General features: G+C 39.8%; 1 protein-coding gene across 1 annotated transcript; it reads left to right on the forward strand.

The window, feature by feature from the left end:
- The first annotated feature begins 5,479 nt into the window (after window positions 1–5,479).
- Window positions 5,480–24,103, forward strand: LOC124151312 (very-long-chain 3-oxoacyl-CoA reductase-like). The gene is made up of 10 exons (XM_046523715.2): window positions 5,480–5,716; window positions 8,416–8,462; window positions 8,841–8,916; window positions 11,193–11,300; window positions 14,408–14,472; window positions 16,438–16,482; window positions 16,830–16,946; window positions 18,753–18,818; window positions 20,132–20,281; window positions 23,247–24,103. The coding sequence occupies exons 1-10, from the start codon at window positions 5,533–5,535 to the stop codon at window positions 23,352–23,354; spliced, it is 966 nt and encodes a 321-aa protein (XP_046379671.2). The 5' UTR covers window positions 5,480–5,532; the 3' UTR covers window positions 23,355–24,103.
- Window positions 24,104–27,272: the final 3,169 nt, after the last annotated feature.

Raw genomic sequence — 27,272 nt, forward strand, 5'->3', positions numbered from 1 at the left:
ACGGACGTTTCAAATGCTGCACCAGGCGTACATTCAAGCCGCATCTCGGCCTGACAGGCATATTTCATTTTATGTTAATATAGTGTGGAGAGCATATGTATTTTGTTGAACAACATACTGTTTACTTTAAAACGTTAACTTTTCGTCTACATTATGTCTGTTTCAGTAGTTGAAAAGAAAGGTAATTCTTCACACGGTTGGTCATGATCAGGGGAGGGGCGGTCGGGTAGCCTAGTGGTTAAAGCGTTCGCTCGTCACGCCGAAGACCCGGGTTCGATTCCCGACATGGGTACAATGTGTGAAGCCCATTTCTGGTGTCCCCCGCTGTGATATTGCTGGAATATTGCTAAAAGCGGCGTAAAACCATACTCACTGACTCATGATCAATGGTGATAAAAGTAGCTGAAACGTTGCTGATAGTGCGGCGTACAACAACAAAGAAACAAAAAACATCAATAATTCAGTCATTGCTAACCTGTCAGTACGATCCAAAGGTCACAAACTCATGACCCTGGCTGATTATCCTCAAACAGAATCGTTGATCGTACTATCAACCACAGGTTTGTCGGAATCACTCTCAACTATTTACAGTTTTTTGGTGATGTCGTTGAATCAGTGTCGACAGCGGCTTTTAACAACACTCACTAAACACAGTGTTTAAGTCAGTTATTATCTTGCCTGTCGTCTTCAGTCATCACCCGACCCGTGAAGATCCAGGGTAGAATAGGTCTTAAGTAACCCATGCTTGCCGTAAGAGGCGACTATGCTTGTCGCAAGAGACGACTAACGGGATCGGGTGGTCAGGCTCGCTGACTTGGTTTGATGCATGTCATCATATCCCGATTGCGTGGATCGATGCTCATGATATCAATCAATTTATTGTCTGGTCCAGACTCGATTATTTACAGACCGCCGTGATATAGCTGGAATATTGCTGAGTGCGGCGTAAAACAACAAACCAACAAACCAACCAATCAGACATCACACACGGCAATAAGGATCATGTGAATTACCACCATTTGAAAGGGTACGTATTGAATTGTAAAGTTTGTTAGTTTGTTAAACAACGCACTCAGCAATATTCCAGCTGTGAATAATCGACTCTGGGTCAGACAACCCAGTGATTGACATCATGAGCATCGATCTAAACACTTGATGCGTTGACATGAATCAGCCAAGTCAGCGAGCTTGACCACCCAATACCGTGAGTCGCCTCTTACGAGAAGCATCGGTTGCTGAAGATCAGTTCCAACCCGGATCTTTACGGGGTTTGTTTTGGAAAGAAGTGCACATGTCCTTTGCTTGATTTGAATTGTGAACAAAGGCGAGAAATATTGAAGGGTATCGATATATGGAATGAGGTAGATCGAACAGTGATCTATCTTACGTATAACAACTTTCAGTATTAAAACGTAGGTTAAAAAATCGGTAATCAAAGAAGGGGATTAACCTGAAGAAAACATATGCTGAAAAATATGATTTGTCCTGAGGCAATTGTTTTGATCTCCTCTCAGATAAAACAAAATGTAAGTATTGAAGAGCTGACTGAAAGATAGATTCTGGCTCAAACTAAAATCCAAATATACCGGACTTAATAAACCGGTAGACACTCAGAGCCTCGCCATACAGTTCGAACGGGACTGTTGAAGTACTAGTATGACACGAGTTATCTCCCATGAAATGTACGTCCAGGTCGCCGCTCTTTGTTCTACTCATGAAAGCGCACGTAAAAGCGTACACACCGCGCCATGCCGGGAAACTTACAGTATTGATCGTCAGGTGGAAGTGTTTAGGTCACGGTTACTATGCTCATTATTATGCACGAGGTCATAAATGTATTTATCATCCAAAATTCGCTTCGACGGGGAATATGCTTGGGTAAGATCAAGCGATCTCTGCTAGGAGGCAGTAACTGCAACGCAATTCTTTGCAGAACATTGTGAAGTCATGGGTGACAAATGACATCACTCATCTCACTGCTACTGCTGGTTAACAGTTCTATTGACACCCAAGACACTGCTTATCACTGTTTATTATTTTGGATGATAAATATAATCTCACCCTTGTGTCTTTTGATATCAAATACATGTATATCAACACACGCTGATATAAGTTAAAAACCCTCGACAAGCATATTTTAAAAAAAATTTATCGACTCGAGTTGATATATTTTTTTTATATCAAAAGACACTCGGGTCGGACTCTGTATATATATGTACCGTTCAAATGGGAATTGATTACAGGCCGCAGTGAAATAAGTTGAATATTGATGCCTTCAGTTTAAACATTTACAGGCTCAGTCATTTGTGGAAATACATGAAAATGTTGCTTGTGAGTAAATATGTACATAATTGCATTCTAACATCGATTAGTATGTTTTCTCCATTCTACCATGATAAAAGTAAATACGAACTCTTAGACGCCGTGATATCGCTGGAATGTTGCTAAAAGCGGCGTAAAACCCTATTCACTCACTCACTTTGATGTTAGCGGGGCGGTGGGGTAGCCTAGTGGTTAAAGCGTTGGCACGTCACGCCGAAGACCCGGGCTGCAGCTGCTATTTTTGCGTTACAGGCCCCTGTGGTTGAGTCCAATGTTTGAGTGGGTTTTCGAAGAAAATAAATAGTCTTTAAAGAAAATATGATGTTGTATACATGTATGCTCAAACGTTATTATTTCGTATCATAATACTTAGTCGCATATTATTATGTCAGACAAGTGTGTAGCACAGATAGACTCTACTTCATAAGCAAGCCGACACGAAAAGGGCAGTTCCTCAAGAAAATTTAGCAAGGTGGAGCTCTGACACCGCTCATGGTGACGCAAAAGATATTAAGTCATAGTCAACTACAGAAAAGCTCCAAATCTCAAGCTCTCTGTTGTCCCTAAAACTTGACTTACACTCCCTAAGTCGATTTCTATCCTGTATTCTGCCCATGTGTTGTTGTTACACAAATATATTGCAGAACAGTTTGTTATCTATCTTTGTACATGTCATTGTTCAAAATACCTACCAACAATGACTGAGAAAAATATATAAATGCAAGTATCCGCCTTAATGCGTCCGTAAAATCAGAGGTGGCTAATTGGATTTGATACCTCTGATTGACCAATCAGAATCGAGTTATTTCCCTGGTTGAACCTGATTGGCAAGCTGATCGCGACAGTACGGCACCTCGATCCCATCAGTATGGCATTAGCCGGACCGATCCGTCTCGACCAGAACCGACTGGGCAATCTGTCAACAGAGGGCGTTGGCATAGTCTTTAAGAATTTAACAATCAAATTAATTGGATACATGTATTTTCACAATATGGAAAGTCTACAATAGATACAAAACAACTAGCATTTCAATGCAAATATTGAAATATCAAACCACACCGTGTTTAAAATCATATAAAAATTTAGCGAAAGACATTTATAATGTTGAGTTGTTTCTTGCAAGAAGAACATAATGATACTTTCTTTTAATAGTGAGTGAGTGAGTACGGTTTTACACCGCTTTTAGCAATATTCCAGCAATATCACGGCGGGGGACACCAGAAATGGGCTTCACACATTGTACCCATGTCGGGAATCGAACCCGGGTCTTTGGCGTGACGAGCCAACGCTTTAACCACTAGGCTACCCGACCGCCCCTTCTTTTAATAACAGTGGAGCTTAATGGAGAAGAGCAGATTAATGTAAGGTAATCGTTTTCTCCTACAATTATTACAACGTACATGGTTATATTAACTTACTGTCATGTCACCTGGTGTACATTTTTCTCGTGACATTTACTTCGCTGTGCAGAGTTGCGTCCCTTGGGAAGAACAGAACAGATTGTGAGTTCGAATCCCGGTTCGCCCCGATTATATTTCTAGGTTTGTCAGCACCATAACCGTGCTCCAGAGTTTCACTGAAGTGGGAAACGTGCATCACTACGGGCTTTCCTCCCACGTTAAGCTGACACGCCGTGATGTAACTGAAATACTAGCTGCTAAAAGAGGCGTTAAATCCAACTCACTCATGACATTTACCTTGTAATTTAATGGGGGTGGCCCAGTCGTCTAAGGCGCCGCGATTCGCTATGCAGAGTTGCGTCCCTTGGGCACGCCAGAAAACTTTGATTGTGGGTTCGAATCTCCGGTTCGCCCCAATTATGTTTCTAGGTTTGTCAGCACCACAACCTTGCTCGTGGATTTCACCAAAGTGGTAAACGTCTGAGTCCTGAATCACTTCGGGCTTTCCTCCGACATTAAGCTGACACGCCGTGATATAACTGGAATACTGTTAAAAGTGGCGTTAAACCAAACTCACTCACTGTAATTTAATACCTCTTGTTATACGATGACTATGAACATGTGTACATTGCTGTGTACCCCTTGAACTGAATAAAAAATCGTTAAAAAAATATTACATATTTATAGCATTATGACAGTTAAAACACTAACCTTTGATAGCGGGTGATGGAAACTGTATGCCTTGTCTACGATGCACCCGCGTTGGTCAGTTTCGTGGAGCCGTGGCTGTCCCTGTTGTGTAGGCTCCAAGCATGAATGTTGTTAAGAATACATGGCACTAAGACAAATAATTTCAGTTATTAAGAGGTAATTGTAGAAGTAATGCAACTCAGCGTTGCGCAGAGGTTGCACGGAAGTTGGATGGCAGACGATAGTTGAAGTGCGCGCTCTGGCAACTTAATTTGCATATGAGAGTTTTCATTGGTCGGTTCAGTAGAGTTTTGATTGGCTCTCGCTGAATATACTTAAGACAGGGTGATCGACTTTGACCTGTATTTCTTGATGAGAATTTAATTACAGGTGTTCTCAATTAAAAAAAAATTAATATGCATTCCTCAGCATTCGGCGAATATAGTTTTTTTTATCAGAAGTGAACTGTTTTATTTTACAGGTTGGCGAATATTTCCTAGATTAATTTAAAATAACCACCTCTTCCTCGAGGAAAACTACATTTGTTTCATCGCATACACTTATCACCCTATGAAAGGATGTTTTCGAATAGATATGATTTCGGAGAATGGCTTGTTTTGGAATAAAAGCTTGATCTAGTAGTATTCAGGTTGTGTCGCCAGACTGTTTTTTTTTATCGCGTGCGTTTTTATAGGCATATATTCCATATCATCATTTGCGAGTAATAAACGTATCGGATTGCATTATATCGCTGTGTGATTTGACAGTTATAGCAACACACCATACGCCTTCGGCCTTCTCGTCTTCGAGTTTGTTTGTTTTTTATATTATATTTAGTTATATGCCTTTTTTTAATTTCCCACGAATAATATGTTACCGATCTGTCTGCTAACTGGTGTCACAACTGTTGCTCTCCTCAATTAATTACCCCCCATATTGACTGCCCGGGAAATGTATTATACCATTGTTCATTTATATCGTTTATTAAACATGATCATTCACGTCTGGACAGTCGAACAGAGATCTCGTCGACGACGCACTGTTTGGAGCTTGACTGCATTGAGAACTTGTGATCACATGACTGGGTGCCCTTTGACCTCAATAGCGTGAGCAAGCAAACATGGCGTCAGCAATGCAGTCGTACTTTGGAGCTTATAACGAATGTTTTTCTGTACTGGGTGCTCTTGCGGCAGCCTACATTGCTTTCAAAACATTCAGATGGGTATATCAGTTCCTGACAGAGCATTTCTTGGGACCAGCGCTTGGATTGTCTGCAGACGTGACGAAAGCCGGGCCATGGGCAGGTAACTCTTAACTCAAGTCGCAGCATCTATCCTGTTGTTAGGCAGACCATGTTCTAGAAACTCCTTTCCGAAAATAAGTCACAATAGATTAGTCTTGGAAGTCAAACTAATGTAGGACGGTTCTATGATCTGTGAAGGTTAAACTAATGCACTGTCAAATATATGTAGACTTTCATAGTTCATTAGGTGACGAAAACGCCCCTACAGTAATGTGTTGCACATTGCTAGTTCGACACGTGACACCTGCTGTTTCAACGATGGTGATAACTGGTACAATTAGTCAACGGGAAAGTTCTATTTCCACTAATTTGATTCCCCCTCGTCCCGTTTTTCCACAGACATAAATAAACGCATTCACTCAGTTTCACAAAAAAACAAAGCTATTGGTTGAGTTAGCTTTTAACACGCAAAATTCAGAAATAACACGAAAAGTGTAGCACAACTGGTCGCTAGACAGTACCCCTTTTGCTGGAAGTAGTAAAAAACTATTGAGACAAGTGGAACTGTGAAATAACCATGGTTTCCATCCCATTTGCTATAGATGATATAACACACTATAGATAATTATAATATGCATATTCTAAGTTGTATTATTGCTCAACTAAGGTGGTAAAATGTAATCTATGCAAAATGTAATTGTCTTTTGTTATGTTTTGTATAAACATGTAACACTTATAAGCTATTAAAGTGATTAGTTAGGGTCAATCTCATAAAAATCAGATCTTAGTTCTCGCTATCGCTAAACAAAGATCTGAGGACATCCCATTAAGGGTCACGTCAGAATGACCTTTCATCCAACCAATCAGAGCGTCGCTTACCAGATCATGAAAGTGACAGTTGGAATGTATTTTCTAATCATGCAACCACGAAATATTTAACACGGGGTATTCCGAACGACAGTTACGAGTTTTATGATTATATCCATAGAATCTAGGCCATCTATAAGCAATTCCAGAATGTTCTTCTTATCAGTTTTAATTTTTTTTATCGAGAATACGTCAAAATATGTTTCGAAGCGTAGTCGCCAGTTTGAAACGAGTGTTGTAAAGCTCGAGAAAGCTGCCTTCTGATTGGCTAATGTCGATTTCTTGTCAGTCATTTCATTGGTCGGTCAAAATTTCGCGAAAGGTCGTTCTGACGTGACCCGTATGTCCTCAGATCTTTGTTCAGCGGTAGCAAGAACTAAGATCTGATTTTAATGAGATTGAGTTAGAGTAAAATAATCAAGGACAGATTCAGTAATCTTTTCATTTAATGTATCTGGCAAATCTGAATTAGCGAGTTGGATCTTACCTGGCTGAAATTTGAACACTGCAATTGATTCTGAAGACTGTCTCAGAGCTCCAGATAAGCTGCGTATCTGCGTAAAATATGCATCAGAAATGCAGAAATACTTGTATCAAATACGCAACGAACATTACAGATGCGCGACGAACATTACAGATGCGCGACAAAAATAAATATTGTGCATATCATCAAAATATTGTGAAGTAACCCTACGTATTCGATTAACAAATCAGCAACTTATTTTGAAATTATAAATGGGCATTCTGTCAACCTTGCCAAACTCCACGATGACAGTTACATCATGATCATTTGCCATCACACTTTCTTGTGGAAGTATCCTGGTAGTTTTGAGTCCTATAAAGCTCTCGAACCCACACAACACCAGTTTGCAGTGACTAGATGAATAGTGTTTTGATGAAATGTGTCAAAACTAGTGGGTAACAGAAATTTGAATACCCAGATAGAATTACTGATACCCAATGATTTTAAAATGCATGGGTAAAATACCCACAACACCAAAAGCTTAGCTGGAGCCCTGCTGTCTTCTTAGTAAAGTGATGTAGCTGACAATACAATGTGCACAATTAAGCATGGAAATCCATGGGCCTTGTCATATTTTGTTTGTTGTTTAATGCCACACCCGACAGTATTCAAGCTATATGACAACAGTCTGTAAATAATCAAGTCTGGACTGGACAATCCAGTGATTGACATCATGAGCATCGATCCACACAATTGGGATACGATGATAAATTGCATGAACCATGTCAGCCAGCCAGACCACCCAATCCCTGTTAGTTGCCTTTTATGACAAGCATGGGTTGCTGAAGTCCAATATTAGCCCGGATTTTCACAGGAACCCTTGTCATCACCCTAATGTATGTCATGTTAATGCTTAAGAAAAAGGTCATTAGTTCAAGTAGTAAAGGATCAAACATCCAGGATCCAAGGACACACCTTTTTTGAACAATGCTTTGGTAAAGATACTAAAATGATGATTAAGAAATAAAGATTGATGAGTGCTTCATCATCGACAACATTTCTTGATTGAAGTTACTACATGTTCAGGGGGCATGGGTGGCCCAGTCTTCTAAGGCGCCATGATTTGCTGTGCAGAGTTGCGTCCCTTGGGCACGCCAGAAACCTATGATTGTGGTTCCGAATCCTGGTTCGACCCAATAATGTTTCTAGATTTGTCAGCACCATACCCGTGCTCGTGGGTTTCACCGAAGTGGTAAACGTCTGAGACCTATATCACTTCGGGCTTTCCTCCCACATTAAGCTGACATGTCGTGATATAACTGGAATACTGTTAAAAGTGGCGTTACACCCAACTCACTCACTACTACATGTTCAACTGTGTGACATCTATTATTGCGTTTCATGTGCCTACCTTCTTTGTTCTATTGTAGTGGTGACAGGCTGCACAGATGGTATTGGAAAGGCATACACAGAGCAGGTAAACAATATATACAGAGGAACATTTGTATCAAGCTAAAGTCCATGTTGGTGTAATAATATCCTTTTGTGCAAGGGGGCGGTGGGGTCGTCTAGTGGTTACAGCGTTCGCACGTCACACTGAAGACCCAGGTTTGATTTCCCTCTTGGGTACAACCGTACTCACTTACTCTTTTTGCAGTGGAGGCCCCAGTGTACTGAAGGGCTTTAATTCTTGTGCAGATTTGCATCGAGTGCTATATGTACAAAATACTTGTGAATTTAAAAAAATACCTATGACCTCTGAAACATTCCTAAGTTTGGACAAAATATTGTTTTTAATTGCCAGGAGCGCTAAGTTTGAAATACATGAATACATTGTGTTTTTGTATGTTTTCAGTTGGCGAAGAAAGGCCTCAATATTGTACTGATTAGCAGGACCCAGTCCAAACTGGATGATCTTGCCAAAGAATTGGGTAAGAATTATAACACCAGGGCCCCGTTCCACAACTCGATCTTAGCGCTACGATTGTCATAAGTCAGTGTTAAAGAATGGGAGTTACGATTGACTTAGCGCTAAGATCACTTTGTGGAACGGGACCCAGGACTCTAACATTGGCTGTACCACAGGAAGCTTTGTAGTTTGGTATGTTTGCCAGCGCTAGTCCTATAATCCTTACAAAACTGCCTAATAGCTAAGTATCATAAGGACCAGTAGAAATTTGCCATTTGTAAGGGTTTTTGCTACATGTTATCATAAGGACTAGTGGGCTAAAAGTGTTAGTTTCTACTGCTGGTTTGCCATACTGAATGTTGTGACATTCACTGACACCTGCTTCCTACACAGCCATTGTGTCTGGGCTTCTTCCTGGCCTGGGGGGCACGTGTGGCCAAGTCGTCTAATGCGCCCAATTTGATGTGCAGAGTTGCGTCCCTTGGGCACGCCAGGAACCTGTGATTGTGGGTTCAAATCCCGGTTTGCCCCGATTATGTTTCTAGGTTTGTCAGCACCATACCCGTGCTCGTGGGTTTCACCGAAGTGGTAAACGTCTAAGACCTGCATCACTTCGGGCTTTCCTCCGACATTAAGCTGACACGCCGCGATATGACTAGAATAATGTTAAAAGCGGCGTTAAACCCAACTCACTCACTCTTCCTGGCTTGATTACACAAGTAATTATCAGTCACTGTGATTCATTTATCAAGCTGCTGTCATTGGGAAGAGAGTACATGGATGTCAACTTCTTTATTATGAGGAACGCATGATAAAGTTGACATCCATATGTTCTCTTTCTTATGTGTATCTCTTCTAAATGCCTTTCAAAGACCTGCTATCATTGTTCTTTAAGGATTGGGTATTCAACTGTCAAAGAGAAATATTCATTAGCAAACAATTTGCATACCCTAGTCACAGTGAAGATGAGGCATTATTTTGTTGCTGAGAAACAAACAAATTCCCAATATTTATTTCAAATGACTTGTTCAGTCATTGATCAGTAAATGTAAGTACAGTAAACTGTGGTTATAACGAACTCAAAGGGACTACTAATTTTAGTTCATTATAACCGTAGTTCGTTATAAGCATAACTACAGCAAATAGTCAGGACCAAAAAAGTAAGTTCGTTATATCCGACAGTTCATTATAAGCATGTTCGTTATAAGCATATATTCAGCATAACTACAGCAAATAGTCAGGACTAAAAAAGTAATTTTGTTATATCCGTCAGTTTGTTATATCCGTCAGTTCGTTATAAGCATATATACAGCATAACTACAGCAAATAGTCAGGACCAAAAAAGTAAGTTCATTATATCCGTCAGTTCGTTATATCTGTCAGTTCGTTATAAGCATGTTCGTTATAAGCATATATACAGCATAACTACAGCAAATAGTCAGGACTAAAAAAGTAAGTTCATTATATCCGTCAGTTCGTTATAAGTAAGTTCGTTATAACCGTAGTTTACTGTACCACAAATCTTCATGATGTTCTTTGTAACATCCTGTCTGAAATAAAGAAGTCTCTTTGGCTGTAAACATGAATAACTGAAATCAGTAGACTGTGTCATGACCTCTTCATTGTAGATATTTTGATGTTGATAATGCTTAGTAGACCAAAATGTTGGCCAAACAAGAACAAAAGTAAGTCTAAACAGATGCCATGACACAAGAAGTCCTGCTATTTTTCAAAGCAATGGCATTGATAATGTCGAATGGAAGAAAATATGTAATCAATCTGTCCTGAATGCGGGACAAAATAGGTCCCATATACGATTTTGCCAATACTAGCCAAGATTTATCAAGACTTGCTTACAGACTTAATTTCGGCCCCAAGTCTGCAGCAAAGTCTGTATATATTCCCAAATTAAATTTGAAGATTCCCAACTCATGTTATGACGTTACAAGGGCAGATCGAGCATATTTAAAAGGAAGGAGTCCAACATATCAAAGTCCTCTGTCAGTCAATTTTACTGCCAGTGCCTACAGCCTACATATTGTTTTCAAAAGGGGTGTCGGTGGGTGGGTGGGTTGGGGTAGTGGAGGTGTGTGGTGTCCGGACCCCCTGGACTCCTCCTCTGGAGCCCTGGACCCCTCCTCTGGAGCCCTGGACCCCTCCTCTGGATCAGTGTTTTATGGGTGACGTGTGTTTCACTGATTACAGGACCAATAGAGGAAGAAAGGTTTTAAGAATTTAGGAAACTAAGAAACTTAAGAAATCCCATTTTTCTCTGTCTTAAATGTTGTTGTCTTGCAGAGAGCAGGTATCACATCCAGACTCGAGTGATTGCGGTGGACTTCACCCGGCCCGACATCTACTCGCGGATCGAGAGGGAGCTCCAGGGTCTGGAAATAGGGACACTCGGTCAGTTCATACTCTTCCTTGTTACAGTTTTAGAGTTTGTGTCAACTTTGATGACCTGTATTTTTCAGACCTGTGAAGATTCCAGGGTAGAATAGGTCTTCAGCAACCCATGCTTGTAAAAAGCGACTATGCTTGTCGTAAAAGGCGACTCACAGGATCGGGTGGTCAGGCTCGCTGACTTGGTTGATGCATGTCATCGATCCCAATTGCGTGGATCGATGCTCATGATATCAATCATTGGATTGTCTGGTCCAGACTCGATTATTTACAGACCGCTGTCATATAGCTGGAATATTGCTGAGTGCGGCGTTAAACAACAAACCAACCAACAAACTGTATTTTTCAAAATAAATGGAGGCCCAGCTGGCCCTGTAACCCGGGGGCATCCCTTTGGTGTGTCAGAAACCTAGGAGTGTGGATTCAGATCCTGGTTCATCAAGAATCAGCTGCAACAATAGCATGACATCACTAGTGTTGTTGCAGTTGATTCTGAGCCAGGAATTCACTGGCCAGTGTGTAGTTATAGCATTATGATGACGTCACTAGTGATGTTGCAGTTGATCCTGAGCCAGGAATTCACTGGCCAGTGTGTAGTTATAGCATTATGATGACGTCACTAGTGTTGTTGCAGTTGATCCTGAGCCAGGAATACACTGGCCAGTGTGTAGTTATAGCATTATGATGACGTCACTGGTGTTGTTGCAGTTGATTCTGAGCCAGGAATTCACTGGCCATGGTGTAGTTATAGCATTATGATGACATCACTAGTGATGTTGCAGTTGATTCTGAGCCAGGAATTCACTGGCCATGGTGTAGTTATAGCATTATGATGACATCACTAGTGATGTTGCAGTTGATTCTGAGCCAGGAATACACTGGCCATGGTGTAGTTATAGCATTATGATGACGTCACTAGTGATGTTGCAGTTGACTCTGAGCCAGGAATACACTGGCCAGTGTGTAGTTATAGCATTATGATGACATCACTAGTGATGTTGCAGTTGATTCTGAGCCAGGAATTCACTGGCCATGGTGTAGTTATAGCATTATGATGACGTCACTAGTGATGTTGCAGTTGATTCTGAGCCAGGAATTCACTGGCCATTGTTAACCTTTATATTAACAGTTATAGCTAAAATGGATAGAATTATCATTAAACCGCCCACATGTTATCAGAAATGAGTGGTCCACTGTAACTTGATAATGCCCTCATATTGCTTGACGACAGGCCAATATCACGCCTATTGTCATGTTCAATAGTGACGTCATCTGGTTTTTAAAAGTGGGTCAGTGACATTCGTGTAGATTGCAGTAAATGTTTCAAAACCCATATGGTTGTTTCTTTTTATTTGATAACAAATTCCATCCATTTTAGCTATAATAACGGTAACGCTTTTTTTCAGGGCATTATCATTTGCAGAAGCCATCGGTCTTTTCAACTGCCCTCTTTTGTCGGGCAATTAATGGAAGACCTCATACTTCTGCAAATGATAATGCCCTGAAAAATAGCTTCACCCTTATAGTAAAACTGATGCAACGATAGGTCCTTATGCAAAATTGTAGAATCATTATATATCAACCCTAACATGGTTTAATCTGTTCTTTCTGAGGGGCGGTCGGGTAGCCTAGTGGTTAAAGTGTTCGCTCGTCACGCCGAAGACCTGGGTTCGATTCCCGACATGGGTACAATGTGTGAAGCCCATTTCTGGTGTCCCCCGCCGTGATATTGCTGGAATATTGCTAAAAGCGGCGTAAAACCATACTCACTCACTCACTGTTCTTTCTGAAACAATAACCTAATGAAGGAGCAAGGAGTATCTCTGAAACATCGTGATAAAGAATAAAAAAAGTTGCTGTTCATAAAAAGTGTCATGTTTTAAAAAAATGAAGCTGCGTGGTGACTCCGGGTTAGAATAATGGTTCCCTGTAATCTGTACTGGGCAACTTGATGAATAAGGTGATCAGGATCTGTGACTTGCTTGATTGCGTGCCATTGTACCCCAACAGCAATGTATCATTGCCCGTAGTATCAATCACTGGTTTGTCTGGTCCAGACTGGATTATTTACAGGTGGTTGTCACAACTGGAATATTGCTGAGTGCTGCATTCTCACCAAATCTAGTTATTTTATGCATTCATGATCGAGTCTGTGGAGTAGTTGGATATGGTGTCAACCTGGGCCATCTTCAGAGCTCCAGATAAGCTTTTCGTGTTGTGGGTATTTTACCCATGCATTTTAAGATCATTGGGTATCAGTAATTCTATCTGGGTATTCAAATTTCTGTTACCCACTAGTTTTTACACATGGGGGTATTTAAGTTAAATATTTAAAAAATACTTTTCATCTCGTAGTCCCTGCAAACTGGTGTCTTGTTGGTTCGAGAGCTTTATAGGACTAAAATATACCACAGTACTTCCACAAGAAAGTGTGATGGCAAATGATCATGATGTAAGTGTCATTGTGGAGTTTGGCAAGGTTGACGGAATGTCCGATTATAATTTCAAAATAAGTTGCTGATTTGCTAATCGAATACGCAGGGTTACCTCACAATATTTTCATGATACGCACAAGTTTGATTTTTGTAATGTTTGTTGCGTATTTGATACGCTTGGTATTTATTTTACTGCATATTTCTGCATTTTTGATGCGTATTTTATGCAGATACGCAGCTTATCTGGAGCTCTGATCTTGCTTACATGATATGTCTGTGAGGGTAGTATAGGGTGAAAGGATACAACAAGGTCACTATATGATGCATATCACGATATGCATATTTACGTCAAATCGCATCGATACTTCTTGACTATTAATATTTCAGAGCAGGTTAAAATGGAAAAGCTAGCTGTAGACACATGTTTGTTGCGGGTATTTTTAGTTGTGAGCCTAATGACAAAACACCTTTTTACGCTTTTTGACTAACAAAAACGCTAGAGGTCATTAAACGAGCAGTAATGTACCTCATCAAGTATATCGTCTGGTATTGATACAGAAAAAAAACATTGTATAAGCGCATGAAAAATCACGATGCACTAGTGCACTGATGTATTGTTTCACCTCCAGTGCCTGGTGAAAACTTTCTATTGTCATCTGTATTAATGTGTTTCAGTGAACAATGTTGGCATGGCCTATGAACTTCCAGAGTACTTCTTTGACATACCCAACTTAGAGAAGGTAATACAGTTTCCTTACGTAATATATGCCCCCACAGTCTGGGACAGTGGGGAAGCTGACTGATTAATACATAGACTGGTCACGCTGAAGACAAACTAAGCCTATTCACTGTGTCCTTAACTTCAGCAATCTGTGGTTGTAGCCACTAGTCCTTGTAGTCCAGGAATACTTTCAGACACAGGTCCGTGAAGATCTAGGGAGACTAGTTATGTTATCCTGAAACCTTGCATCCTTCCGAGGAAAGGGAGTTAGCGGACAATAAAGTCCAGTTTCCACCTTTGCCGAACTAGGCTGGAATTGTGGAGTTCTATTTTGGCTGGACTAACAAGTGTATGCATAGTCCAATTAAATTTGTGTAACGAAATCAACATCCGGTTTGGAAACTTCCGTGCAGATTTCGGTCGATTGCAGGATTTGCAAATCATGTGTACAGATATTTTCCTAATCTTTTCAAGTTCGGCCTTGCTCGTCAAGGGTGGAAACTGGACTTTTACAGTCTGTCAACTCCCTTTCTTGGCAAAGATGGAAACCTTGTTATTTTACATGCATCGCTTGACCAATGATTTCTTCCCTATAGTAAAAAGCCCAAGTCTACAAAACATTCCACTGGCTCAGTATGTCCCCACAAGGACAGCCTTCCAAATTCACACTTTTCTGCTACCCCGAGACTACAAGTACTGACTTGTGCTGAGGACCAGTAAACTTCCACTGATGGTTGTCCTCATTGACTAGTAACGTCCGAAGGCTATAATTCTGTACCAATTCTCCATGCTGAATGAACCTGACAGAAAAAGTAAGCAGTCAATATCTTTGTCTTGTTCAAGCAGGGCTTGTGAAAGAAAGTTTACACCGGTCTTGGACTACGGGGTATAGTGTCTATAACGTACTCATTGTGTCCTCAACTGCAATCTGTGGTTGTAGCTGCTAGTCTTTGTCGACCAAAGCCAAATGTGGATTCTGAGTTAGTTTTGTATAGTTGCGCATAATATCAGTAACTGGAGTGTCTTGTCCAGTCTTAATTATTTATAGGCTGCGAATATAAAGCTAGAATATTGCAGGACTAAACAACAAACGAACAAACAGAACTTGTGAGGTGCCTCGGCTGCCATATTGAAAAAACTATTTATGGCCATTGATTTCCCATCCATTTTTGTTCAAAATGTGATGAAATTTGGTACATGTCTACTGTAAACTATGTTTATGACGAACATGCTTATAATGAACTGATGTACATAACAAACCTTTTGTTTTGGTCTCCTGTTTATATGCTGTATATATTCTTATAACGAACTACTTTTATAACAAAATAAAAATAATGGTCCCTTTGATTTTGTTATAACCATAGTTAACTGTAGTTAGTAGAAGGTTTCAAATTACATGTTCTTTTTTTGTGATATTTTAAATTTTGACATTGACTTGACCTTTGCACTTAGACCACACTGAAAGTTGAAACCCCTCACACCATTACTCGGCCATTTTCTTTCCAAATGTTATGATGTGGGGCGGTCGGGTAGCCTGATGGCTAAAGTGTTCGCTTGTCACGTCAAAGACCCGGGTTCGATTCCCGACATGGGTACAATGTGTGAAGCCCATTTCTGGTGTCCCCGCCGTGATATTGCTGGAATATTGCTAAAAGCGGCATAAAAACCATACTCAAATGTTATGAAATGGAGTATTTGTGTGCTTGGTAGTGGGTCTCAAGACATATTCCATTTTCGAAATGTTTTAGATTTTGACCGTGATTTGACCTTTGCACAGCCTTTTTCTTGTTATGATGTTATCATATTTTTTTTAAATCAATAGACTTTTGTATTTATGCAGGAAATATTTGACAGCAGGTAATGTTGAAGTGGCTGCTTTTGTTGACAGTTTCGACTGTTGACTTCATGTCCAGGTGAGCTACAGTGCTGTGGCACTGTTTTTATTTTGGTCTTTTCCATACACTAACGCATATTTACATTGCAGATGGTTAAAGATATGTTGAACTGCAATATGCTGTCAATGGTGATGGTAAGTTTCTTGTCATGCATGTCTCTAGCAGATAATAGTTTCCACAGGACTTATTGTATCTCTTAAAATTCAGCTAAATATTCACCAAGTTCACCATGATGTGTGCTCCGAAAGGTAATAGTTTCCAAAAGGCTTATTGTATCTCTTTCAATGCAGCTTAATATTCACCAAGTTCACCATGATGTGGGCATGGACAGATACTAGTTTCCACATGACTTATTGTATTTATTATCATTTAACTTTATTCACTATGACATCTGTTTCAGTTAGTACAGAAATTGATGTTGACCTAAGTTCTTTCATTGTCAAAGTAAAACATTAGATGTTATTTTCTGTAAACTTTCCAGATGAGCAGCATTGTGGCACCAGGCATGGCAGAGCGTCGCCGTGGTTACGTCATCAACATTGCGTCATCAGCAGCAGAGAGGCCTTTGCCACTTCTCGCATTATACTCTGCCACCAAGGTAACCTGTGTTCAATATTCTATGTTCGCCAAGGGGCACTGTCCCAAGTGGTCGAGGCTTTCAGAGTTGTGTCCCTTAGCCATGCCCGGATCTGCTGATCATGGTTTTGAATCCCAAAATTAAGCCACAGTATGTTTCTGAAATAAAAGAGATTCATAATTAGAAATATTTTTTATTTACTATCTGAAGCTAGCTCCTGGTGAAGAGAATTTTGCCAACTCGAAGATTGATCAAATGTATATATTTGGCATGCCTAAGTTCCAAAGGGCACATCCAAGCATCGTATGAGTGCCCAGTGGCACATTTGAATAGAAATAGGTTACTATATCTGGTGTATGTTAATGTCTTCACAGGGGTAGATTTAACAACAAATTTGTATGTAGCCAGCAGGGCTTGCCCCTTTAAAAGTTACTGGCCCTTCTCCAAACTGACAACTAAATGGTGGAGGCTGCGAAGTGGCCCAACCTGATGTCGGTTAGCCACCAAGAAGGGCTCTGAAAGTTTAGCACTCCTCACCCCTAAAATGTTTTTGCACTAAGATTAAATTTAGGCTTCCATTTGCCTCATTTTATGGTGATTTATAAACAAATAAAGACGTTGTGCACAACATTACAAAATGGCTGCTGGTTGTCATTCTACAGAGATGGTCCAATTAAAAAAATTAAACATACACAGAGATGGCTAGCTAGACGGGTCATCTACTTGTTTCAGCAAGCCCTTTGTAATTTGAACTGGCCACGGTCCAACGGGTCAGCAGTTAAATTGACCCCTGTCTTCAGATAAGTTAAAGGGGGCACGGGTGGCCCAGTCGTCTAAGGCGCCGCGATTCGCTGTGCAGAGTTGCGTCCCTTGGGCACGCCAGAAACCTATGATTGTGGGTTCGAATCCCGGTTCGCCCCGATTATGTTTCTAGGTTTGTCAGCACCATACCCGTGCTCGTGGGTTTCACCGAAGTGGTTAACGTCTGAGACCTGCATCACTTCGGGCTTTCCTCCCACATTAAGCTGACACGCCGCGATATAACTGGAATACTGTTAAAAGCAGCGTTAAACCCAACTCACTCACTCACTCACTCAGATAAGTTAATCCCAATGGTTATTCTGTGAGAGAATAGGCCTCAAGAAACCCATGGTGGTGAGAGGTGACTTGATGATAGGATGTCAGGCTCGGTGATTTGGTTGATAGGGTGTCATCGTATCCTGAAACCAGGCATTGTGGATCATTTCCAATTATTTACAGACCGGGTGGCATTATGCCTAACCCACATATCCAGTGTGCGTATATCCGATTGTGTGATGTAGTGTACAGTTTGTTTTAGTAGTCAGACTTTTGACTGATAGAAACGAGAAGCAAGGTGTCACTTGTTTCATGATTCGATAATTGAAAAGTAAATATTAAGGATTAGTCCTGCTTACTTTATCAATTCAATAAAACAATGAACTGCCATCAAAAATCATTATTGAAATTCTGAGCAGCGTGTGTCTTTGCATCGTACTTTCTGTATCATAGGAAAACACTGCCATTAGCTATAGTGACTTTGTCAAGCACTTTTCTTTTCGCCACGTTCATTGGACAGATCGTACTTATTACTCCAATCACGAAGGGTATTGCTTTGATTTGTTGTTCTGGTTCCTCTGCCATTTTTGCTGATTTGTAAGCACATGGCATAGGCAGTTTTTGTGTTTTGTGTCTTTGACTTTTTCCATTGACTTATTACATTTCTTGGGGCCAAGTCATTGACATATATACCAATTTTTGTGTGAAAACCATTGACAAGGATGTTACAGTGCCTGGTTCCACTTGCAGGTGTTCATGGACTACTTCACTAAAGCACTCCAGATTGAGTATGGTTCTAGAGGCATCACATTCCAGGTAGGTCCTGACCGCCCCAGTGGTCTTGTGGTAGAGCGTCCGCCCGGAGAGCGGAAGGTCTGGGGTTCGATCCCCGGCCGCATCATACCTAAAGACGTTAAAAGATGGTACTTGTTGTTACCCTGTCTGGCGCTCGGCATTAAGGGGCTAAAACAATGACTGGTCGGCTCGGAGTCAGTATACTGTGTCTGAGTGGGGTATTCATGTTAAACTGCAGTATGGTATCTCAGTGTGCTAGCACTATAAATCGGCATCAGTCCGGTCTAGTACAAGCAGCCACACACACACGTGCATGCACATCGCTATATAAGTGCAATAATCTTGGATACGACATTAAACCCAATTTCACCTCACCTCACCTCACCAGGTAGGCCCCAGGGTCAGGGATGACGGTAGATGAAGGTGTTGCTTTTCACTTGTGCTCAATATGAAAATTGTTGTTGGATGATGCATTGCTTGATCTTTTGTCATCTTGTTCATAAAAAGTCTGTGGGCATGTGAGGGTAGAACTGATCCCCAGTCAGCTTTTAGAACTTGTCTAAAACGCTTTGTAACCCAGGTGAAAATGCCCTTGTAATGTCAAAACAATGGGGAAATTTGTACTTGTACTAGGAATTTGTAATAGCCTGCAGGAAGTAAAGGAAATCTCCGCACTCAATTGCGTCGAGGGCTCTGATTGGTCCGCGCTCCAACCATAACAAAAGCACATGGTGATATTTACCAATCAGAGCTTTCGACACCATTTAGCGCAGAGATTTTTTGTTTACTTCTGTGACCAACAGCTGCGATTGAGCCAATATTTCGATAAAATCACCCACTGTAGGTAATGAATTGCCAAAAAATGAAGGTTTGTGGCATGCAGGACGTATGTGGAGGGAGGTTGGGCGGTATTGTGAACATGACATGCGTACATTTCTATTTAATTTAAATGATAGATCAGTTTTCAACTTTGGCCAAGATGGCAAGTGATGTACCTTTTCTACCGATATTTATATATATGGGTTCGGTGTTACAGTGATATGACTATCCTGCTTCAGGGGCCTGTGGTTTATACGTCTATAAAAGCAAAACATATTGAACTCAATTCTTAAAACAAATGATATAATGAATAGGATGTTTTTTCTGAACTAAAGCAATTTCATGTCTCGTTTATCTGATATAATTCTCAATAGGCCAAAAGGCAGGAGGTAAAATTAGACAGAAAACGTGTTAGGGTAGATTTTCTAAATAAAACAATAAATGCAACATCAGTTTGAGAAAGGGTGACTGGTAACTTTTCAACAAAATGAAGAGTATTTCTTTTCCTCTTTCAGTCTGTGAGGCCAAACTTTGTCGCCACCAAGTTGAGTGGCATCCGTCGGTCCAACCCCTTCTGTCCCTTCCCAGACCAGTATGTGCGTGCTGCCCTCGCCACTGTGGGCACTACCAATTCCACAAATGGTTACTTCATGCATACGTTACAGGTAGGTGTACTGGGTCGGACATGCTGACTACAGGCTTTAACAACATTTGCTCAGATTCCGGGGTACAATAGGTCTTCAGCAGCCCATGCTTGCCGTAAAAGGTGACTATGCTTGTCGTAAAAGGCGACTAACGGGATCGGCTGGTCAGGCTGGTTGATGCATGTCATCAATCCCAAATGCATGGATTGATGCTCATGATATCAATCACTGGATTGTCTGGTCCAGACTCGATTATTTACAGAATGCCGTCATATAGCTGGAATATTGCTGAGTGCAGCGTTAAACAACAAACCAACCAAGCTAATGCAAGAAAGTGTCTTGAAGCAGTTGTAAAATCCCTTTTTATTTCTGTGTCCATTGACTACTTCTAACTGTTTCATCTTTAAGGGTTTGTACTTTTTCACACTTTTTCTCAAATGTCTTGTTTGTAGTGAGTGAGTGAGTTAAAATTTTAAGTCACATGGGCAATATTTCAGCCATATCGTGACTATCAATAGTTAAACATAATACATATATTGAAACTTGTATAAAAACCTGTCAACGAAGGACAGTAGAATTACTAGAGTCATCACAGAAAAAGATATAAAACTAGTACGGAATTATAAAAGAGAATAGCACTATACATAACGATACAAGATAAAAACAGGCTATAGATTGCCAGCAGCGTCATGTTTGTAAGAGAGCTATGAAATTAAGTTTGTTTTAAGAAAAGCGGTGTTTTCATAAACTTGTCTTAGTCAGGGAAAATATATACAGTCAAGTCCTGTTAATCCGACGTTGGTTGCATATGATTATGTCGGATTAACGAGTATGTCGGATAAACAAAATTAAGTCGTATGAACGTTTTTGAATTTTTTTTTGACAACTACACAATAAATAACGATACATATAGATGGTAATGAGATTATGAAAAAGAAAATATTCATCTTGTTATGTTATGTTTTAAGCGGAATATGTTTTCTTATCATACAGCCTCTAATGCTTAAACAGGGTATTCTGAACTACTGTTACGGGCTGTATGACTGATTCAAAATACTTTATAAAGCTTAGTCTGTGATTGAAATTGCCAGTTTGCCAGGCTAGAGGAAGCGGCTTTCTTTGTGGCTAATGTAGACTTCATTTTGGTTATTTCATTGGTCGGTTAAAGTTTGTGAAAAGTCGTTCTGTAATGGGATGTCCTCAGCAGTAGCGATAACATGCATCTGATTTTAATGTGATTGAGGTCATCTAAAAATGTGACTAATCCTGTTTGGTTTAGTTAAAGCATTAATTGTCTTTGTTTAACTTCTATTATTATTCTAAGTTTATCTCTGCAGCCATTGTAATATGCATCTAGCAGCCGAATCGTCTCGCATCAAAACACGGGCTGTGAGCTCATGGATTGTTGACCACTAAGCACACTGATCACTGTGTCGGATTAATGAGATTGATTATTGAGTGATTTCGGTAATTTGTTGCAAATTAGGTGTGTCAGAGTCGGAGTGCGAAACTGTTGGATTACCAGGTCTAAATAGCACTCATTTAATCGGTTCCTATCATTAGTGTCGGATAAAGACGATTGTCGGATTAACAATCTACTACTATTGTAGTAGTTACAAATAGTTGCAGCCATAGAGTTAGAAGAAAAAAACCCAGAATTTATAGTAATAGACAGTTTATTCAGTAATTTAGGTATCAAGGCCCATAGTACAATGCAGATTGGATATTAACATTTGTCACGTGATGTACATGATTATATTTTAAATCAAGTTACACATTCCTCATTATAAAGACATGTTTCAAGAATACAGAAACAGCATAGATCTTACCAGGATTTTCAGAGTTTAGCAGAATTATCATTAACTGACGGTCTTTAAAAATACCTTGCAACATGGGGAGAAATTTAAACCTTAAATTGGAATACGTTTCGAATGTAAGTAAGACATGGTATTCACATCCTCTACTTCTCCGGGTGAACAGTTTGTACAAATAGAGTTCAAAATATCACCGTCTTTGGACCTGCGACATATATTTGCATTAAAATTGTGCAATGAAATTCTAAGTTTACAATAAGCTCTGATTAAACTTTCACCATTTAAACAAGTTAAATATCTTTCAGTTTGTAACAATGATTTTACTTTGCTGTAATTGCTAAGATAAACTGATTCAGAAATACTTTGGTGCCACTGTTGACAAAATACGTCCTTCAGTCTTTGCTTAAATGAATATAAAAATAACTGTGGATCTCCCACCAGAATTTAAGCACTCTTTGACATCATCAAAGTGTTGTCATAGCTTTTTGTCAGTTCGTCTATCCATCCGTCCATTAACACTGAAATTTAAAATAAAGTCTTCTTCTAAACTTCTGAACAGGACAATATCATATTCCCACAACATAGCTCTCTATGGCTACAACAAAATAGAATTCAACTTTGATACGTCTTACAACTTGAGTTTCCAGTGCTTCAACCAGGCGCCTCACTGAAGCATGACTTGTCTCACAAGAAACATGACTTTGTGTGTCCAGTAGGATAAGACGGTTATGCGAATGCAACCCCCTTGTGCTTAACATGAATCAGACCCGTGAAGATCCGGGGTAGAATAGGTCCTCAGCAACCCATGCTTGCCGTAAAAGGTGACTATGCTTGTCGTAAAAGGCGACTAACGGGATCGGGTGGTCAGGCTCGCTGACTTGGTTGATGCATGTCATCAATCCCAATTGCGTGGATCGATGCTCATGATATCAATCACTGGATTGTCTGGTCCAGACTCGATTATTTACAGACTGCCGTCATATAGCTGGAATATTGCTAAGTGCGGTGTTAAATAACAAACCAACCAACCAACTTAACATGAATCTTGTGTTGTATTCTCCCCAGGGAGTTCAGAATGCAGGTTGAAGATGCAGGTTGAAGATGCACATTGAATTCACTCTGATCTAATGACTATAGTAATAATATCTTATCAAGTATCTCTTCTTTTCCAGAGTGCTGTTACGATCCTTCTGCCTGACTTTGTCATTTTTCGCACCTTGAAAATGGCAAGGAAGTCAGCCATTAAACGTAAAGAGAGAAGGAAGGCCAAAGAGAACTGACATACTTCTGTGAACTTATTATGATTGTTTTTTAGGTAAATGAAAGCACTTTGGTTTTGCTAGGATGACTAGAATTGTCCTTTTCACTTCTTAGAATAAAAGTATTTGGAGTTTTATGTGTGGAGGACAACCACTTGTACAGCATTCCAAATACAAGAATCACAGCACGTCATTGGCATTATGCAGAGGAACAAGGACAAATTATATAGTTTGTTTTCTGTCAATAAATCTTGGTGCATTTATCGTTAATAACAACATTATTTATTTGCATATCAAGGCATTAAAGCAAATCAGTGGCATCAGTCATCCATGAAGAACATTGGAAGTCTTCCTGACAGGTTGACAACACTGCATCTTGTGCACCTGAAGGTATTGACAACTAACATTTTGTTTCCGTCTCATTCAAATCAGATCTCAGTTCTCGCTACCGCTAAGCAAAGATCCGAGGACATCCCATTAGGGGTCACGTCAGAAAGACCTTTCATCCGACCAATCAGAGCATCACTTACCAGATTATGAAAGTGACTGTCGGAATGTGATTTGTAATCATGCAACCTCGAAAACTTTAACTCCAAACGATAGTTACGGGTTTAACGACTAAATCTATCCAATCTAGACCATCGATTAGCCATTCCAGAATGTTCTTTTGTTCAGGTTTCAAATTAGTAATCAAGAATTTGTCAAAATATGTTTCGAAGTGTAGACGCCAATTTGAAATTAGTGCCGTAAAGCACGAGAAAGCTGCCTTCTGATTGGTCATTCCATTGGTCGGTCAAAGTTCGCGCAAGGTCGTTCTGACATGAGCCGTAATGGGATGTCCTCAGATCTTTGTTTAGCTGTAGCGAGAACTAAGATCTGATTTGAATGAGATTGCATTTTGATTGCACAATCATATTTTTTAATTAACAGATTGTTTTCAGGATATTTTGTATCAAATTCTATAATTAATAAGCTATTTCTACATTCTGATTACACTTCTCAAAATATCTGCATGTTCTAAACCGAATTAAAAAAACTATTATTATTAAATTGGTGTTGTGTTGGATACAGTTTACCATGTTTAGTCTCCAAGCATGGCCTTACCATGTCAGATATTTTAGTTCTTCTGGAAACTGATGCTTTGATTCATTCTTTCCTAATAGCCCTTGTGAATGTCACGTTTGGAGTATATGATAACTGATTGATGTGAAGATGTCGGCGCTTTACAGATGATAAAAAAGACCTGTTGTGATTGTGTGTTGGTGTATGAAAGTGTTGTGTCAAGCGATACAGAGGATAATTCACACAGACACACACACACATTTCACACAAATATAACCTCTCTAATCATGATGGCCTCTTTTGATGAGTACAGTTATAAATGCAATTTCTAGTTTGTTTATTTGTGTGTCACATGTACAAGCATATGTAGGAGTAACAACGTACGTACGTACGTACATGTAGTTTTGCAAATGACCATGACAAAAGAACTACAGCTACATCAGTCCAGGGCAATAGAAACAGACAAGAAAATGTTTCTGTCAAATCTATAGGAATTTCTTGTTATTTCCAATTTCTTCTTTTGGAATTCTTATCCAGAGATAATCTTGCGTGACAGGGGAAAAAATAAAAAGCTGGTATTGATGTCGGATTATTTCTCCAATTCATGATTTGGTCTTTGAAAGGCATTCAGAAGATGCACATAAGGAAGAGAATATATGGATGTCAACTTCTTTATTATGAGGAACACAATGTTTGGGAGTATATGCTTACTCCTTCACCATGTGTTTTCAGATCACCTGATGAAGGAGTAAGCATATACTCCGAAACGTTGTGTTTCTCATAATAGAGAAGTTGACATCCATATATTCTCTTCCTTAATTCATGATTTGTCTAAATTACTAGGATTTTAAAAGGTGACTGAAACAGATATTTTTAGGGTTTGTAGGAATGATAGAAGTACATCTTTGATAAGTTTCAACTGCTGAACATAATGAGTTGACTTTGTAAACTGTAATCAACTGATATATAAGATTGGTCTCTGAAAGACTGCAGATTTAACTGTTCAATGTCAACAAGATGGTATGTCCACTGGTCTAAACTGTTTGCTTATGTGAATGTTGTGTTTGCTGTGTGAATGTTGTGTTTGCTGTGTTTGCTGTGTGTGTTTCCGTCTGCACTGCGTACAGGTGGCCCGTTGTGTGAGTGATATTGTTCTTGTTTTGGAAGACAATACTATTTACATCCATCACACAATTGTTATGTCGCATTTGTTTGTTAATGAGAGTGAAATTGTTGTGAGAGCAATATTGTTCAAAGAAATAATACTTGTTTTGCACAACTGTTTATACAATGTATTACGTTTTTTCTGTCATTTTCATCAGGAACTCTGTATTTTACTACACTTTTCTTTACCAACCTGAAAATTTATAATAAACAACAAATTTCAAACACGTCTTTCATGTTTTTATAAGGTTGGTTTGTTGTTTAACACCGGACTTAGCAATATTCCAGTTATATGATGGCGGTCTGTAATAATCGAGTCTGGACCAGACAATCAAGTGATTGACATCATGAGCAACGATCTAGGCAATTAGGATACGATGAGATGCATCAACCAAGTCAGTGAGCCTGACCACCAGATCCTGTTAGTCACCTCTTACGACAAGCATAGTCGCCTTTTACGGCAAGCATGGGTTGTTGAAGACCTGTTCTAGCCCGGATCTTCACAGGTCTGGCGACAACTGGTTTGCTGGGTACAGACTTGATGGTGTACACGCCTCTAATATTATTTGTTATTGTTTTTTTGTTTAACACCATACTGCAATATTTCAGCTATATGACAGCGGTCTGTTAATATTTGCATCTGGACCAGACAATCTAGTGATTGACCTTATGAGCCTCGAACTTGGGATGCATCAACCAAGTCTGTGAGCCGGACCACCCATCCCGTTGGTCGCCTATTACAACAAGCATGTTTTGCAGAAGACCAATTCTAACCCTGATCTTCATGGGGCTCTGAGGTAGTTTAACAAGTGCGGACTGTGGTCTAATGTAAACCAACATTCTCTCCCTCATTTTAGAGACCTAAATAGATAGAGTTTTACTTTTACCAATAACCCATTTGGCCATAATAAACTTAACATTAGCTTGTCTTCTCCTGCTTGCTTCACTACCATAAATCCCATCTTACAATACCTCATTGTGCTCAAGCACCTGGAAAGATGCTGTGTGTAATACTTGACAAATTACACTACCTACGCAGTTCTAGTAAACATTCATGTGTTTGTTTGTTTGTTGTTTAACGCCGCACTCAGCAGTATTGCGGCTATATGACTGTAAATAATAGTCTGGGCCAGACAATCCAGTGATTGAAATCATGAGCACAGTTTACGCAATTGAGATATGATGACATGCATTAACCAAGTCAGCGAGCCTGACCCCCCGTTCCTGTTAGTCGCATCTTACAAGCATGGTCGCCTTTTACGGCAAGCATGGATTGCTGAAGACTTAATCTAACCCAGATCTTCACGGGTGAAACATCCATGTGAATCACATTGACAGTTAATGTACACAGATGCACTGAGCAGTTTCTTTAAAAATATATACACACAAATAAAATGCATTAAGCCTCACATTATGCAAAACCAATGAATACAAATCTCAATTTATTGTGGCCTTATTTGTTCCTTTTCGACTGAAATTCAAAGAAATTTTCCGATGTCATTTTGGATCGTCCTAACCTAGCCAAGGGACATTTATGCTGAAAAAGTAGTAAAAACGGCCAAAATGTATCAGTACCTCCATCGTGGACAACTCGTGCACCTTCTTCAACTGCTCATGTTAACTGACAAGTGTTAACTGACCCTCTTCACAGAGGAAATTGCCCACCGCTAGAAACTGACACACCCCTTCACTGCTACCATCACTGGTTAATGT

The sequence above is a fragment of the Haliotis rufescens genome, unplaced genomic scaffold, assembly GCF_023055435.1.
Source record: "Haliotis rufescens isolate VD_foot unplaced genomic scaffold, xgHalRufe1.0.p SCAF_111, whole genome shotgun sequence".
NCBI lineage: Eukaryota > Metazoa > Mollusca > Gastropoda > Lepetellida > Haliotidae > Haliotis > Haliotis rufescens.

Coding starts and splice junctions, on each gene's coding strand:
- LOC124151312 (XM_046523715.2), top strand. CDS start 5,533: ATGGCGTCAGCAATGCAGTCGTACTTTGGAGCTTATAACGAATGTTTT. Junction 16,947..18,752: donor CATTATACTCTGCCACCAAG/GTAACCTGTGTT, acceptor TTCCACTTGCAG/GTGTTCATGGACTACTTCAC. Junction 20,282..23,246: donor ACTTCATGCATACGTTACAG/GTAGGTGTACTG, acceptor CTTCTTTTCCAG/AGTGCTGTTACGATCCTTCT.